The sequence below is a fragment of the Corythoichthys intestinalis genome, chromosome 5 (genome assembly GCF_030265065.1).
Source record: "Corythoichthys intestinalis isolate RoL2023-P3 chromosome 5, ASM3026506v1, whole genome shotgun sequence".
In the NCBI taxonomy this organism is placed as follows: Eukaryota; Metazoa; Chordata; class Actinopteri; order Syngnathiformes; family Syngnathidae; genus Corythoichthys; species Corythoichthys intestinalis.
In genome coordinates this window covers 57,689,503-57,707,539 of record NC_080399.1, presented here as the reverse complement: position 1 = coordinate 57,707,539, position 18,037 = coordinate 57,689,503, and the positions used below count along the sequence as shown (strand labels likewise).

At 41.4% G+C, this 18,037-nt stretch overlaps 1 protein-coding gene and 1 long non-coding RNA gene across 4 annotated transcripts; one reads left to right on the top strand and one right to left on the bottom strand.

Moving 5' to 3' along the window:
• Window positions 1-8,953: 8,953 nt before the first annotated feature.
• LOC130916631 (uncharacterized) lies at window positions 8,954-15,404 on the bottom strand. 2 transcript variants are annotated; one of them, XR_009063319.1, is made up of 5 exons: window positions 15,268-15,404; window positions 13,071-13,124; window positions 12,776-12,961; window positions 10,586-12,703; window positions 8,954-10,447 (listed from the first exon to the last, which is right to left on the bottom strand). XR_009063319.1 is itself a non-coding variant. In XM_057837505.1 (4 exons), exons 1-4 carry the CDS (start codon window positions 15,340-15,342, stop codon window positions 10,751-10,753), a joined length of 2,268 nt encoding a protein of 755 aa, XP_057693488.1. In that variant the 5' UTR covers window positions 15,343-15,404; the 3' UTR covers window positions 8,954-10,750. The 2 variants fall into 2 exon arrangements, 1 of the variants encoding a protein (XP_057693488.1); XM_057837505.1 differs by having other exon boundaries at window positions 8,954-12,703.
• On the top strand, window positions 15,152-17,697 carry LOC130916632 (uncharacterized). Of its 2 annotated transcripts, XR_009063321.1 has the most exons (7): window positions 15,171-15,295; window positions 15,567-15,699; window positions 16,090-16,249; window positions 16,569-16,692; window positions 17,039-17,192; window positions 17,296-17,406; window positions 17,537-17,697. It is a non-coding gene; the product is annotated as an uncharacterized LOC130916632 (long non-coding RNA). The 2 variants fall into 2 exon arrangements; XR_009063320.1 differs by having other exon boundaries at window positions 15,152-15,699.
• Window positions 17,698-18,037: the final 340 nt, after the last annotated feature.

Below are 18,037 nucleotides of genomic sequence, written 5' to 3'. Positions count from 1 at the left end.
CAACTAAATTTTAAACATTAAAAAAAAAAAACTATGTTTTTGAATAAAATTTTATCAGAACAAAAAGTCCACAGGCATTCCTCACTCACCCATTCATTATTATTTACATTTTCACATTATAATATATGTTCACATAATTTAAAGATATGGAATAATGCAATATGAATGCAAAGACTTAAATTATTTGATTTTACATGCTATGTCATCAATTCAGTGTCAGTCTGTCAAGTGGGTTGCCTGTAGGGATTTTTTATGTCCAGCAGGTGTCAGTATTCAATGACACAGTATCCACACTGTGTCAACACAGTGTGTCACTGTGTCGACACGCTTCATGAGGTCTCACGGACCCATCACTAAGTCTGTCAAGAACTGCGTGGAAGTGGTGTCATGCCGGCTGGTGGAAATGCTGCTCACCCTGTAGTGAACATCAGAATTTCTAGGAAAACGGCTGCAACTTTCTCTGAAATAAGAATGGGAATAATGCAGCAGATCGTTTGACTGGCATGCATTGCAAATTGCTTTCATTCCCTAATAAGAACTGTAGAATTAGGACTCGGCATGTGCTGGTATGAAATTTTGACGGTATGATAACCTTAAACAAAATACCGCTGTTTCACGGTATCGCGATTATAGCCCTAAAATGTGTTATTTTGAGATGTATGGGTAATTTTTTGTTGTTGTTGTTGAACCGGATTTTTAAATTTTTCTCAACATATTTCCAAAAAGGATCAACATGAATATAATGTTAAAATACAGTGCCTTGCAAAAGTATTCGGCCCCCTTGAACCTTGCAACCTTTCGCCACATTTCAGGCTTCAAACATAAAGATATAAAATTTTAATTTTTTGTCAAGAATCAACAACAAGTGGGACACAATCGTGAAGTGGAACAAAATTTATTGGATAATTTAAACTTTTTTAACAAATAAAAAACTGAAAAGTGGGGCGTGCAATATTATTCGGCCCCCTTGCGTTAATACTTTGTAGCGCCACCTTTTGCTCCAATTACAGCTGCAAGTCGCTTGGGGTATGTTTCTATCAGTTTTGCACATCGAGAGACTGACATTCTTGCCCATTCTTCCTTGCAAAACAGCTCGAGCTCAGTGAGGTTGGATGGAGAGTGTTTGTGAACAGCAGTCTTCAGCTCTTTCCACAGATTCTCGATTGGATTCAGGTCTGGACTTTGACTTGGCCATTCTAACACCTGGATACGTTTATTTTTGAACCATTTCATTGTAGATTTGGCTTTATGTTTTGGATCATTGTCCTGTTGGAAGATAAATCTCCGTCCCAGTCTCAGGTCTTGTGCAGATACCAACAGGTTTTCTTCCAGAATGTTCCTGTATTTGGCTGCATCCATCTTCCCGTCAATTTTAACCATCTTCCCTGTCCCTGCTGAAGAAAAGCAGGCCCAAACCATGATGCTGCCACCACCATGTTTGACAGTGGGGATGGTGTGTTCAGGGTGATGAGCTGTGTTGCTTTTACGCCAAACATATCGTTTTGCATTGTGGCCAAAAAGTTCAATTTTGGTTTCATCTGACCAGAGCACCTTCTTCCACATGTTTGGTGTGTCTCCCAGGTGGCTTGTGGCAAACTTTAAACGAGACTTTTTATGGATATCTTTGAGAAATGGCTTTCTTCTTGCCACTCTTCCATAAAGGCCAGATTTGTGCAGTGTACGACTGATTGTTGTCCTATGGACAGACTCTCCCACCTCAGCTGTAGATCTCTGCAGTTCATCCAGAGTGATCATGGGCCTCTTGGCTGCATCTCTGATCAGTTTTCTCCTTGTTTGAGAAGAAAGTTTGGAAGGAAGGCCGGGTCTTGGTAGATTGGCAGTGGTCTGATGCTCCTTCCATTTCAATATGATGGCTTGCACAGTGCTCCTTGAGATGTTTAAAGCTTGGGAAATCTTTTTGTATCCAAATCCAGCTTTAAACTTCTCCACAACAGTATCTCGGACCTGCCTGGTGTGTTCCTTGGTTTTCATAATGCTCTCTGCACTTTAAACAGAACCCTGAGACTATCACAGAGCAGGTACATTTATACGGAGACTTGATTACACACAGGTGGATTCTATTTATCATCATCGGTCATTTAGGACAACATTGGATCATTCAGAGATCCTCACTGAACTTCTGGAGTGAGTTTGCTGCACTGAAAGTAAAGGGGCCGAATAATATTGCACGCCGCACTTTTCAGTTTATTATTTGTTAAAAAAGTTTAAATTATCCAATAAATATTGTTCCACTTCACGATTGTGTCCCACTTGTTGTTGATTCTTGACAAAAAAATTAAATTTCATATCTTTATGTTTGAAGCCTGAAATGTGGCGAAAGGTTGCAAGATTCAAGGGGGCCGAATACTTTTGCAAGGCACTGTAAATAAAATAACAAAAAAATAAATAACAAATATTTTAAATAAAATTCAAATAAAAAGAACTTATAGACTAAACCCACAGCCACAGGTCAAGTTGCTCAACATTAGAACAAGAACAAAAGAAAAGGAACTGGACGGAAACAATATATGATCGAATTGATTTTTATGTAAAACAAATGCCTCTACTATTAATATTAATTAGTTGAATATTAATGGTCAGTGAGAGCAAGAGACAGCGCATGTGTGTATGACTCGTATCATGATTTACACATTATACACACACGCACACCCCCACCAATGCACACAGCCTTGTTTTTCTGTCATTGTAGGGACACCCGACAAGACCGTGCATTATGGGTACCACCCTTTCTGAATGTCGTAGAGCAATGAAAAAAATCAGGGAGCATCCCCGAAAATTGCACAATGCAAAAATCACTTTAAATTTCCATTTAGACAAAGTATAGAGGCATCGACCTGACTACAGACCGACTTGTGGGGACATTTTTTCGTTTTCGTCAATTATGGGGTCAATAACTATACACAATACCTGATTTTTATCCCTTCCTGGGTACCGCATACACAAACCTCAGATCATACCTACTTCTGGGGTCAGTAACTTTACACACTGACCGTTTTTTCCAGTCTTCTTGGTACCACTGACACAAACGTCAGATCATACCTTCTTCTGGGGTCAGTAACTATGCACACTATCTGTTTTTCTCCCTTCCTGGGTACCAGTTAGAAAAACGTCAGATCATACCTACTTCTGGGGACAGTAATAATGCCCACCACCCACACAAATGTCAGATCATTGCGACTTTGTGGAACCACTCTATGTCACCCGAAGAACATGCCGTAAAACTACTAATTGACCAAGTAGTATTTGGTTTAAGTTTCTTTTATATGTGCATTTTCTTCAGTGACCATTGATGTGTCAGAACTGACACATAATAATATTTTAATGGAATGTGCCTTAAAACATATTTTTTTCCTTTTGGCATTAAGTTATTCTTTGTCTTGGACTTCTGATATTCAATTTTTGTAGTAACTTTGCACAGGTTGTTCTAGTATTGCTCAAATAAATCACTGCATAGCCATATAAGAACTACAGTGATCCCTCGCTACATCGCGCTCTCAGTCCATCACTGATATTTTTTTTCAATTTGGAAAAAAAATAAAAAATGTAGGATTATATACAGATGTGCCATCCGATCATGCACAGCCTCTCACACTCCCTCCTGAAGCTTTTTCTCACCAGGCAGCTGCAGCTTGTTAAAATTAACGATGAGTGACATGGGAGCTGCTTTGAAGTGCCCAGACAACTACCTTTCAAAGGCCGCCGCCTCGTTTAAATTTTTTAAACACTGGCTGTAGTCGCTATGGCAACTCATTGTGTTGTGTGCGGTTCTAAACAGCAAGTTGATTTGAGAGGACTCAGTCAATGAAGAATTTAAAGAATTATACTGTTATAGTTAATTATACTCTTTCCAATGCTAAATCTGAGAAATCATTGAACACACACAAAAAAAAATATATGTATTTTTTTGTATGTAAATAAGCTACACATCTACTTTGCGGATTTCGATTATCGGGGGGGGGGGCTCCCCATGGGGGGGGCTCCCCATTAACCACGAAAAACGAGGGATCATTGGATATCACTGCATTAATTACGATACATTTACAGTTTAAATTCTACCTTATGTTGGATAAAAATTTACTGGAATTTCAGACTGTACACTACGGTTCAGAAGTTTGGGGTTCAAACTATTGTAGTGTAAACCTCACCTAACTAAGATTCAATCACCAAATTTTACAAGTAATTGGTTGTTTACATAGGCCGCACTCGACTGTTAGCCGCAGGAGTGCACTTTAGGTTGTAACACTTGACCGTAAACCGCAAGTCGAGGGGGGGGGGGTTATAGTTCGAAAAGTTTTAGTCAGTAACAGTGAAGTGCAACATGCACAAGGTAAGTCATCGTCTTTATTCTCTCTTAACTGCTGTATCGCTTCAAAACAAGTGCAAACAGTTATAAACAAAATTATCAATGGCATATCTACCATGGCCGAGAGGTGTGAGGCAAAATCCAAAAGTCCAAACACTTTGCAATTGGGGTTCGTGCTTTTTTTGTATTTGCAAACGCTTTGCAAAAGAAAAGAAGCACGAATGCAACCTGCCACAACACGATCCCCAATTTCTAAAGCGCAATTGCAAACTGGTAAAAGCACGAACCCCAATTGCCACAGCACAACTTCAAAAGGATGACACAGAAGTTAAAAAATTAAAAAAAAAAAAAAAAAAAAAAAAGGACGACACTTCGTATATTGCTATATGTGCTTTGTGACCATCTCTACAGACCTCCGTGAAGCCGCCCCCATCAGTCGCAAATTTATATGAAAATGTCAATCATTTGAGCTGTAAATTTTTATATATATTTAGATATTAATTTCCAGTGAGAATGTCATAACTCCCATGGCTCACGGAGCGTATCAAGTCTCTCAATAACGGGGGTGTCAATAACGAGCAGAAACGAATTCGGGTCCATTTTGTAGTGAATGGGGGGGGCTTGAGATTTGAATTTCAAGTGATGACGTCACTCTCACCTCCTCATTTACCGCAAAATGGACCAGAAGTGCCATTCGTTCCTGATACGTTCGTGCTAGTTGTTTCGACAGCCCTCTGTTATTGAGAGAGTTGCTGAGCTCCGTCAGCCATGGGAGTTATGACGTCCTCACTCGAAATTAATATCTCAATATCTATAAAACGATTGCAGCACAAACGACAATTTTTTACAGCACAAACAATTGACACAATTTTTTAAATCAAAATGGGAGGTTGATTGACCTCAAACCTATAATAGAGTTATAAATATCGCAACAATAGCAGGACAAAAAAAAAAACGTAGCACAAACTATTGCCATCATTCTTATATAAATTTTCGTCTGGTGGGGGGGGTAACTTCACGGAGGTCTGTAGAGATGGTCACAAAGCACATATAGCAATATAAAAAGGGTCACCGTATATATCCCCGACATCCCCCTAAACTCTCCTTTTGAGAGCTGTGATCCTGTTTTTAATGTAAAATTTTACTGCTGACCAATTCCTGTTTTTGAGTGCTACTTTTTCCTTTTTAAGGCAGTCCTCGCAGTCGCTCTTCCGTGGAACACGGCAGGTAGTGATGAATGACATCATATGCTTCTCAACAGCCAGGACCTCCTCTTTCTTCCATGGCTTCTTTTTAACCGGTTGTCGACCTTACAAAAACAAACATTCATCATTAAATTTGTTTCAAATTAGTCAAGTCATTTAGTCCATGATACCCTGTTCTAAATATGGCGGTTGCGTAGTGCACTAGTGTTGTATCGGTCGCGAACGATTCGTTCTTTTTGAACGAATTGTTTTGGTGAACGAGACCGAACTAATCATCATCTGCACTGATTCGTTCTATGAAGGTGGTGCTTGTTCGCTGCGTGGGAGGGCGTTGAGCAAGCGGCAGCGTCTTCTGACATCGCACACAACCAATCAGACGCCAGCCTCATCGCGGGCAGGGGAGGGAGCGGAAACAGAATCAGGGCGTTTGTCACTCACGTCCACGTGTGGCCAATAAGCAGCCAGCGTGCAGGCAGGGGGGCAAGACTGAGTTTTGTCACTTCCCGTTCAGTGACTCGGTCCTCCGGTTCCTGACCTAGCTTGCTGCTAACTTGATTTTCCAGTAATGACTATGCGGTGAACGAATCAGAAAATGAAAGGAAATGACTTTGTCACATATTTGTTAACGTGGAGCCTATCAAATGCTGCTCAAACAGACAAAAACACCACACAAATCTAGCGAGCATTGTTTAGAGTAGTACTTTTCTCAACAAACTCGTGACTGCCTATGACGACATACTATCAAATTTACAGTAATTTAAAACACGGGTAGCTACGAGGCAAGCAAAAGCTGAGCTGCGGTTGCGTGACGGCAGTGAAGCGGGCAGAGAACTGTCACTATATGGAGGCTTCATGGCAGCGATATTTACCTCATATGTGCACAGAAAAAAAATAATATTTAGTATGATCACCATGATACTGATTTGCAATGAAACTCTATATACATGTCAATTTTCTCCCGAGTGTTTTATTTTTTTTTCGTGTCAGCGTGTCGGGTGTTGGTTGGTTTGACAAATTATGTCAATCCGTCCATGTGACGGCCCTGGCCGTTTGATGGTTAATTTTCTGAGGTTCTTCCAGTCAGCTGATCGTCGCCTCCACCAGCTGGCTGCTTCCCCTCCCACTGTGACGACAGCTGATCGATGCAGGACGGACCGAGGACGTCACCGCTGCTGATTGGCCAGGGAAAAAGGCGCCAAGCTTCATAAACCTGCCGCTGTCAACGTTCTAGGAGGTCGCAATTTGGCAGTATTCTGTCGCGTTCCTCCTCGCTAGCTGTTTGCTCGCCATTCACGCTCGTGTGCACTTTGATCGCTAGTTTGATACACTCCCGCTTTTTCGGTGAGATCTTTTGTGTTTATTCGTTATTGGATCGTTTTTGTTCACCACTGTAAATGAGAGCACTGAAGCAAGTAAGGGTAAGTCGCCATTTCTGTTCAACCCGTTTTCTCCTGTTTTGTATAGAGTAGGCAGTTAGGTTAGACGCTGTCTTTTCTTTGTTCCTTTTACATGACCAGGGTTTAGTTAGCGGGTGGGGTTTAAGTGTAGTTCCTTCTGTTTGTTGTTTTGGCCTGGGCTTACCCTGAAGTCACGCTTCCTCGGCATTTTGTACATATTCATTGCAAGTTTGATTATTGTGTAAATAAATTTGTGTCCACTTGTACAGTTGTGTGGCTTGTTTTATGTTACGCCTTTCGCGAGCCATCTTTGGCACGTAACAGTCCATCATGTGCTACTCAAGCGCCCAAAACAACGCACGCAGACACTAGAGATGTCGCAATATGTCTACATTTTTCTTAACAGACTAATGAGAGTAGAAAGGCAACATCGTAAAGAGCTAACAATTATTTCTCGTCAGCATTTGACGATCTGAGATGCGGGGACGACAGGGGAGCTGACCGGATTATTTTATTTATTAATACCAGTGCAAAAAAACAATATGATCACCATAATACTGATTTGCAATGAAACTGTATATACATGTAATTTTTTTCCGAGTGTTTTTTTTTTTTTTCGTGTCAGGTGTTGGTTGGTTTAACAAATTATGTCAATCCGTCTATCATGTGCTACTCAAGCGCCCAAGAACAAAGCACGCGGACACGGGAGATGTCGCAATATGTCTACATTTTTCTTAACAGACTTATGAGAGTAGAAAGGCGACATCGTAAAGAGCAAACAATTATTTCTCGTCAGCATTTGACGATCTGAGATGCGGGGACGACAGGGGAGCTGACCGGATTATTTTATTTATTAATACCAGTGCAAAAATTCAACACGATCATCTTAATACTAAAAAACAAAAATACAACAGAGCGAGATGTAAATATGATGTGTTGGTCGTTCCATATTCAGAAATTAAACTTTCGATGTATTTTTATTTTCGTGACAGCAAACATGCTGTATATGTGATTGTATGTGTGATCAAGAACCTGCTAAAGAAAGTCCGTGCGCCCCCGCCCCCTACTCCCCTCACAAAAGGAAAATGTTTAACCGTGTCCTAAATCGAAATGCAAGCACGAGCCATGACTTTGAGCCCATAGAACTAGGACAGACGATGCGGAAGTTCTCCCTCGCTTTTGCAGCAGCAGGAGGGAGACGAGGCTGTCTGTGAAAGCAGAATGATACCGCCTGTCACTCATTTCTGAAACTACGACGAGTGGTCAATGTGGAAGAGAGGGAGGGACCAAGCAATGTCACTTCCCGTTCAGTTATACTGCGAAGCGGTCTTTGGTGATTCGTTCGGCAACGTCACTTCCCGTTCAATAACTGAACGACTCGTTTGGGCGGGGAGGGAGATGAGGGGGGCGAACGATTCGTTGAACGATTTGTTTGAACGAATCTTTTTACTGAACGAACTGGAATGGATTCGTTTACTCAAGTGAACGACAAATCTCGTCACTATAGTGCACAGTCAACTAGCACATCACAATATCATTTCCAAAATGAATTTTTAAAAAATATATATATATAACTGAAAAGTTAGAGAAATAAACATTAAAATCAACATTTTAAAAAAATCTCATGAAACTTGCTTACCTTTTCCTTTTTTGGGTGACTTTTGTTTCCGTTTGGTGGACTGAGGTTTGGGTATCTGCTGAGGAGATGGTCCATCAACGTGCAATTCTGATGGTTCATCTCTTTCATTAGGGGTCACGTTACTCTCTACAACATAAAAGATATTATATTATATGTAAAACAAAGCAACACACAACCTACTGCTAGTGTTTGATAAGCTGAACGAGTTGGCACTTTGAAGGCAGCGCTCCCAAGCTTCTTTGGCAAGATCAAAGACACAACGCCTTCCAAACATCCTTAACTTTAACAAGCAAACGCCAGCTGCACTGTCTGACCAAGAAATGTAGCAGGAGGGAGATTGAGAGGCTGTACGCGCATGAAGCAGAAAAAGCGGATCCTGTTCACCTGATTCTTTTTTTTTTTTTTTTTTTTTTTTTTTTAAAACCTGTCCTGTTCAGCTGTTTGACACAGAGAATGGAAGTCTAAGTGCCCGGATTCTGAACAGTTTTAATGTTTCACATTGAGAGTCTGACATACTCCCATTGTGATGATTCAAAATACCTTTTTATTATGACAAAGCAGCGAACAGGAAGGGATTATGGGGGGACAGAAGAAAAGAAATACAAGAGAAGAAAGAAAAGAAACACATACACAAACAACAACAAGAAATACATTGAACATCTAAACTAGTTACTAATATGCTGGTGCTATCGTCAGCGAGATGTATTTCCGGTTTACACCATGTGGGGGCCTATTGGCCAGTGAAAGAGGAGAATGGGGGTGGGGGTGTCTATAAGACTATAAACTAAGTGATTGAAAGGGGTAGAGTGTACACAAATCAGTTCTGTGATCTAGAACCCAGTAATCGTGTGAATCTCTTATGAGTGAAAGCCCGTTGGCGACCAACCCTACGCCGCCGCATCGCCAATCCCGGCACCGGAACCCCCAACCCGAGCATGCCCTACCACATCCAGCAGCACGCAAGCCCCACCGGGCGCGCGACAGCCACGCAGACGGGCGGAGAGACCGCGCGGGCACCAACCCAGGGCCACGGCCCACACCCAGCCAGCCCGGGGAGGGAGGGCGGGCGGGGGGGCGGGGGGATCCACGCGCAGCCCATCCCTCCTCCAACCGCCCAGCAAAGGAGCCACCGTCACCCCCCCCCGGGACCCAGGGTGGTCCCCCGGGCCACCCGCGCGCCCATCAACCGGCCTTCAGGGATGGCAGGAGGGGACGCATCACCAACCCCACGCCTACACCCACCCCCGCCCGCCCACCCGGACCACGAGCCACAGCCACAGCCCCCCAACCGGCACGGCACGCCACGGGGCCCCCAGCGGCCCACCAAGCCCCAGGCAAGGCAGGGTCCCCCGCCGGTGCAGGCGACACCCAGCTGATACACCGGCGCCCAGCCAGCGACCCGCGACGGAGCGCAGGGCGGACGCCCAGCCAGAGAAGAGAGGGGAAGGCGGAGGCAGGAGAACGCCCAGGGACACCTGATTCTGATCCTCTGAAAATGGCGCGATCGGATTGGGACATCCCTAGTTTCAAATTGATTTGTTTGATATCGACCGGTCGGATTTAAAAAAGGCAGATACCGATATACGTCAAATTTTCAAATATCAGCGCCGATAATTGGTAGGGAGATGGATAGCTGTTCTGTGGATTTATTATAAATTTGTACAGCATACATTGAGTTTTATAACAATACCAAACATGCTCCGACTGATGTAGACAGGTATTCATATCATGTAGTGCCACTAATTCAGGTTTTAGCTGAATGCAAACATCCTCAAATATCAAGATGTCTTATGTCAAATCCTACCTTCAGTCGTTGACCTGCACGCTTCGTCAGGTTCGCTTTCAGGGTCACTGTTAGAATCACTATCAGTGTGCACATTCTCTGTATGGGAATGAACGAGAATGTCCATTGCTTTTAGATTTTAAATGGTGCAGAAATGCTCGAAAATAATGAAACAGTGCATTCTCTTTCAACAGTAGACGATAGATGAAAAAATAATTTTTTATAAATATATATTACCCTCAGGATCAATGCTTATGTCATCCAAGGACTTGCCCTTGAAATCCTTCAGACGTCCTTTTTCCAGGGCCAGAAGTACTTTGCTTATTTTAGCAAGCTGGAGAGTACCCTCAGGAAGCCTGTAAAACTGCCGATGTACTCTTATATCGTGACCAAGGAAACCAGCTAGCTAAGGTTCAGAACTTGTGAGAGAGTTCCTGTTTGTTTGCGAAGCTTTGTTGAGGCGAGACTTTCGGAACTTTTTGCGCCACAGGCCTGGGCATAATATCTTAGAGAGTCAGAACCTCTGTAGCATGTCAAAGCAAATGGTCTTGCAAACAGGTATCCATTTTCCTGAGGAACCCCACATTCTTGCCGTTTGCTGGTAAGTGAGTCCAAGGTGTGCTGCATTGCTGGGGTTAGAAGCACAGGAACCTTTCTTCCTCTTTTCCCCCTGATCTCGATCCGTCTGAAATGTTGGCATAGTTTCTTTTCAAGAGATGTCAGGGCTTCCAAAATGTCATCCTGAAGGTCTGTAGTATTGTTAGACAAGTATGCAGTCATTGGCATCTTAGACACCTCTCCAGCTCTTCGTCGGTTAAAAAGAATGACCTGCGTCAATGTGACCTTGGCCAGCTGTGACCACGACTGAGCGGAGATCTCGGTTGATAGTTTAGCGCTGAAATGCTTCTGTTTCTCATCCAAATAACAGTGGAGGGTTTGGACATCCTTGGTGAAAGGAAGTAGTTGAGGCTGGTTCCACCTGGATTCGTGCAGTGTCCTCAGCGATGCAGCTGAAATATTTTCGTTCCAGCGTGTTTCATACACTTTGCGAAATGTGCGAGCTTCTTTGGCAGCACTGTAGTCTTTTTGTAAATTGGCACGACTTTCAACAAGCATTGATATCTTCGTAAGGCTGTATCCAATTTTGAGAGCAAGACTTGGACGCTTGTAAGCACCGGTTCTGCCATCATAGCCTGCCAGCTCTTTTACAGCCTGGACAACATTCATGAAATTGGATGGTTGAATGTGTTCTTGTATTGTCTTCATTGAAGTCGTTTTTCTAGAACAAAGCAGAAGTCGTCCAAGTTCTCTTAATTTCTGCCTAATATATTCATGTTTGTCTGGATCATGCCCCAGTCGGTTGTAAAGATGGTCACCGTACTCCAAGATACAGATGTCTTTTTTAACTGCTGATGAAACATCATCTTGGACCATGTTGCTTAACAGTTTCCATAAGTCCTGCTTGACATCAGGTGGAGCAAGCGTACTAAATGCACACAGGGCCTGGACACGGGTTTTACCTGGCCTGTGAGGTTCACAGGGCCTCAGCTTGCAAATTGCCATGTGTTTCCAAAGGAGTTTTCTGGCGAAAAATCCTTGACAATAGGCACAATGTAAGAAATCCTGTGCATTTGAATCATGTCTTGGCTGCTTGCGAGGAACAAGGTTACCCACCCCAGAATTTAGGACATCAACATTGTGGGCAAAGTTACCCCTGTTTCTCAGCTGTTCCAGATGGAGCCGCCTTTCTTTGGAGCCTTTATTGAAAGCAAAAGCCTGTGCAACCTCTGACTCATCTGAATGTGCCCGCTTTAGATGCCTCGCAAATTTTACAACTCCCAGCTTGCAGTACAAACAGTACTGTTTCTTATTGTAACATCTTGACCCGTTGTTTTTTTTGCTTGCAGCAAGTACGCAAAGTCGACCACCAGAATTTGTATTTGTAAGAAGAGAAGAGGAACTATCAGGAGAAATTTGGTCCTGGTCAAAACCCATCGTTGAATTCTTTAAAGGAGAAGCAACATCACCTACTCCACTCTGGTTTATTGAGTCAGCCTGACTGGATGGTGGGGAGTGATGATGCACACTTTTCAAACATTTCCTTTCACGCATCGAACCAGAGCTACTCCTCCTAACAGGTGGACGCCCTCTTTTAACAGATGGCATCGAGGAGGCTTTTGATGTATTTGTAAGGTGAGACAAATCTTTGATTATATCCTTCTTAAAGAGAGAGTCGACACATTGCAAACCTTCACTCGCATCTGATTCCTCACTTGTGTCTGGAATATATTTATCTCCACTGTCCTCTGAGGTGGAGTAAAGAAGCTCTCCATTACCATCAACTTCATTTTCCACCTAGAAAAAAAAATGTATTAATGAAAGAAGGCAGACGACCAATGAAAAGACAACACAATTCCTAATACATACCTGATATCGGCTAAGTGTGCTGTTGACCTGCATACATTTAGTTCTCCTGAGCTTTGGGATAGTACTTTGGTAAAGATTTATGGATAGCTCTTGGGATTCATCAGAATCGGAATCTGTGTAGTTAACCAAACCCATATTATGCAGGGTTTTTTTGTCCATGGGAAAAGAATGGTTTGAATCCAAGTTCTAAAGAACAAAGAAACCGTGATTTGCTGAATACTGTCACAGAGGTAAGCGGTCTACACACAAATATCAAAAACGGTATATATCAAACACTGAAAAACGACAATAGTACCTTCATTTCTGACTTCGCAGGTCCTAGAGAGGAATGCTCAGTGGTGCTTGAGATCTAAAATTCAGGAGATTCACTTAAATTCAACTGTACGTCCTGTCAACAAGTTGAGATTTAGGTTGACAATATTTACAGTGAGGAGCAGAAGTATTTGCACCCCTTGTGATTTTGCAAGTTCATCCACTTACAAAATAGGTAGAGGTCTGATATTTCAATCATAGATGCATTTCCACTTATACAGACAATCTAAAAAAATCCGGAACTCACTTTGTATCATTTTTAAATTTATTTGTAATTTATTGGGGTTCATAAGTATTTGTACCCCTGAGAATCATCAACATTTCTGACTAGAGCAGTCCCGACTAGTCGACGTTGTCAACGTCATCGATGACGTAAATGCGTCGACGGGCAAAACACACCGTCGACGGGTAATGACGGGTTAAAAAAAATTACATACGAATAAAGTTTAGAATGGCGGGCGCTCGCGATGCAAGCGGTTGTTACTGGCACCTCCAAGGGGGCCGCTGTTATTTCAATGTGACCGGCATTGTCAGATTGAGCAAATAGGAAGAAAGTGGGCGAGCGAAAGAGAGGGAGCGCGATCTGTGAGTTGGAAAAGTTCGCGGGTAGCGCAGAGTTGAGTGGCTGCATCCCCCACGTTTTTTTTTTTTTTGGTCAATAAAAGTATCTATAAAGAGCCATCCGACGCCTCTCAGTGTTTTTATGCACGCCGCCGCCTTCCTGAGGAGTAAATCGGACGAACCGACGGCAACGAGCCAAGTGAATCGCTGGTTCACTCGTCATTGCTGCGAGGAGTTAAAAACACCGCCAATTACCAAAAAGGGCAGAATTGGTAACACGTGAAAGCGGCATAAAGCCAAATAAGCGGACCAGAATAGCCAGAGCCTGAAACTATTTCAAGGAAAATATGGAGGGTGATACCGTGTGTACTCTTTGCTAAGCTGAGCTTGCATACCACGGTAGCACGTCGGCTATGAACGAACACTTGAAGCGCCGTCACCCAAGTGTAATTTTAAGAAACTACAAGCTAGCAGATTGTAAGTCCATACAATTTAACAATTTTTTTAATGGAAGTTGCCTTTATGTGCGTTCTATCAACGTGCATTTTATTTAATAAAATAATATATGCGTATATAATGTATAATATTTTTTTAAATTATTATTAAATTTATTAGGATCATGGAAGCTCCCATTTGGGAAAATATATACATATATCCTGTATATACATAATATAATAAAAATATATATGGAAACAGCACTGGCCTGCTTACTGTAATCCATGACTGCACTAATGTTAGTTACTTTATATTATAAAGTATTATTGTGTATATACATACAGTATAGTAGTATACTATAAAATTAATACTATACATTTAATTTTTGTTACTGTGAGTATGTGTGCCTTTCATTCAAAATAATTGTGGTAATATTTCAGTGTGCCCTCTACTTTATTGATTTTCAGGTTAAAACCAAGTTGACCAGTTTTTCCCCTCCCTTAAAAATGCAGAATGCACACCAGAAAAAGCGTCTGAACTCACACAATGTATTCTGAAAATGGTTGTCCGGGACATTGCAATTCATTTTAACATTTAGAACACTATAGACAATGGCATACCACAAAAAGAGTAAGAATTGTTTTGACTCCTGTTAAAGAGGTGAAATCACAGTGTTTCTGTTTGCTTTTTTTTTTTTTTTTTTGCACTAGACTCCTGTTAAAGAGGTGAAATCACAGTGTTTCTGTTTGCATTTTTTTTGCACTAGTTAATTCTAGCAGCATTTGACCTCATTGTTTGTGATTTATTATTGATATTTATGTTATGTATTTATACGTTAATAAAGAATTTAGGTGTTCCAAAATGTTTTTTGTGGATTAATAAGCTTCTACAAAAAATTCATTAATAAAGTAGTAAAATATATATATATATATTGTAGTGAAGTTGGGGTTAATAAGCCTATGGTAACCTTCTGTTATTGTTTTGATTTTTACGAGCCGCTTATGGTCATTGAACGCAGCCTCGGTATATAACTGGCTGGCATCGCGAGACTCGTCGTTCGTTTTTTCTGTTGTTGCACGGTTTTCACGGCTCGCTGCCCGGATACGCTAAAACGCTGTCCGTGCCTGAGCTAGAAGCCAGCACAACTCATACGAGAACCATCAGTGACGTTGTACGTGACTAACCTGTGCTGAAGAGGAATAAAAGTCGCAAGTGAGATCCCTTTGTTGTGCGAATCTGTTCACCCACGCCGCGCACATCCGCCATCACGGAAGGCGGCAGCACGACTGTCATTACCCGATCGTGACGGGTGCATCGATTGTGACGGTTTGCTACTGCGCACGCGCAGATCAACGCCATTTTCTCCCGAGGGATGACGGGAGATATAGATTTATGCGTTAGGCTCGGACATTGAGGGTTTTTTATGCGTGTGTGTACGCCGCTATCTTCGAGTAGCATGAAATGCTTGAAAATGTCTTAATAGATACTTCGAGTGATCCGAGAAGATGAATGTGGATACCTAGCATCTTCCAAGGTACCTGGTCGACGGAACGCTTCCAACTACTCAAGTGGGCGCCGTAAGATTCGACGAATGGTGCGTGATTTCATTGTTAAAGGTAAGTAAAACTGATGTTATACTGGCAATTTGTGTTATAGGTCTGAAAAGAGGGTCATGAATATATGAGCCTCTACGTTTTTTTAATCCTTTATAGGCCAAGTAACTATTTTTTATGCCATTTAAAAAACGCAGCTCCATAAACTATTTATAAAGATATTGAAATCATTGAAAAAAAGAGGCACTTTTTCTATTTTTGTTTTTTAAGTAGAAAATGAGAAAGATATGAGATGTTATAATAAAAATAAGTGAAACTGTTGTGAATGTCAGGTGGGAGAAGGTCCAGAGCTGAGTTTTATTTATTTATTATTATTGATCTCTGTCAGGTGGTGGTCATTTTAATCTACTGAATTTTAAGAATCTCTTTGCTTTTTTAATTTTCGTCCAACAGATAAAAGACCCCCCCAATGAAATATATGCGCCTGGTCATCAAGTCAAAGGGGAAGCAGACTATCCTCATGGAGTGTCAAAATAACTCTGGGAACTAGAGCGGCGTCGAGGCCATTTCTAGCTTCTATTGGCCAACAATGATTCAGGACATCAATGAATGGGTAAATGCCTTAATTGAGCAACTAAGTTAAATCAGAAGCGTTACATGAAATTTATTTCATCTAAAGTAATGATTTATATTGAAGCACAAATGGATTGTTTTCACTTCTCAACAGACATTACGATATTAGACCATCCTCCTTTTCAGAATTGTAGAAATATTGTAAATAATTTTTTTTTTTTTTTTTAATTTCTGAAAAATTATCAAATATTGTCACATTTTTAAAGCCTTTTTGGTGGTCTGTTTTTCATTTTGTGACACTTATGTCAAAGAACATTGGGAGGTATTGGGCATGGATTTATTTGCATTTCTTTTTAAAGGCATGGGCACAGATTTGCCTTCTGGACAGAGAAAGCGTCCCCTCTTCTTCAGGGATCTCTACAGCCTGTCTTCAGGGTTCCAAAGGCAACCCCCTCTATATCTTACTAAACTTCAATCAGACAGGTAAAAGAAAACTACAAGATAATCAATCAATGTTGATAAGGGGAATGGTCATCACTGCAATTGATTGCTTACCTGGTCATAACGTTCACCTGCATGTCATGTGTAAATTATGTCTTCTTTGAAAGGTTGAGGATGACACTGACAGCTGCCTAATCCTGGACATAATTTCCTTTGATCTAAATTGAGGACATAACTGCTATACTAGTAATTATAATTAGAGACAGGGCCCAATGAGGCAGTATTGCGCAGGGAGTTTAGTAATTGTCATGAGAAGCCAATTACATTTTAAACGTTTGTTTTTTAATAAATTTGATACTTTTTCATTGTCGGCTCACCTATATTACAGTTGCCAGAAGTATTGACTGCCAACATACATGAAAAAGTTGTCCTTCGGGAAGGTGACCGTGCTATATGCACATTGGCGCTTGTGTGGTCCAGAATCAGAGACCTTGGTTCTCCAGACTCCTTCAGAAGACGGCCACATTTTAAATGGCTTAACAGTAAGTACTTCAGTAAAATGCAATGACATGTACTTTTTTTGTGCTGTTGTCACATTTGTCTACAAGCTATATATGTAAATGTGATTTTTTTTTTATCCCACAGGTGTCTGGACATGGAGCAGGTTCTGTGCAGAATTCAGGAGAGAGTATTACAACATGTACACCATTGAGATCTGCCATGGGTATGGGGAGCAGTTCAAACAATCCCCACGAGGTGAGTTGCACTGTGTAAGCTTATCTTGGTGTCATTAGAGACACTTAATATCTCAACAAAGCATAGACATGGTGGAAAAGCCACAGTGCTTGGAAACGGTATTTCTCAGTGTTTTTATGTTCTTTTATAGGATTTGTTGGAGAGGAGAAAAGGGGTAAAGTAACGGCGTTTTACTGCGAGGAGGAAACACCTACAGGATACTGCAGTTGTTCCTGCTGTCCAATGCATTAAACTGTAATGTTTTTGTTTGAGTTTGTTCTACACATGCACATTAAAACTGTTTCAGCTTAAGGCATTTTGTTTTCTTCAATCTACGGCATAATCATTGGATGCTTTCCTATGAAACTTTTTTTTTCCCCCTAAATTTAATACAGCAATAAATGTCACCTTACAGCTTTTATTTGTTTATTCACCTTCTCTACTGTTTATCCTCAAGAGTATTTCTAATTATATTTATGCATTTGTAGGTTTGTATTATGTATTTTGGACTAAAGAATGACTGCCACATAGTTTTCAGTGTTGTCATAAATTTTCTGTTGTTCTTCCCTAAAGCTGTCAGACTGTTGAACTCTTGCCATGCTCCGTAGACCCCCAATATTACTGGACTACTATGATCATGTCTATATACCTC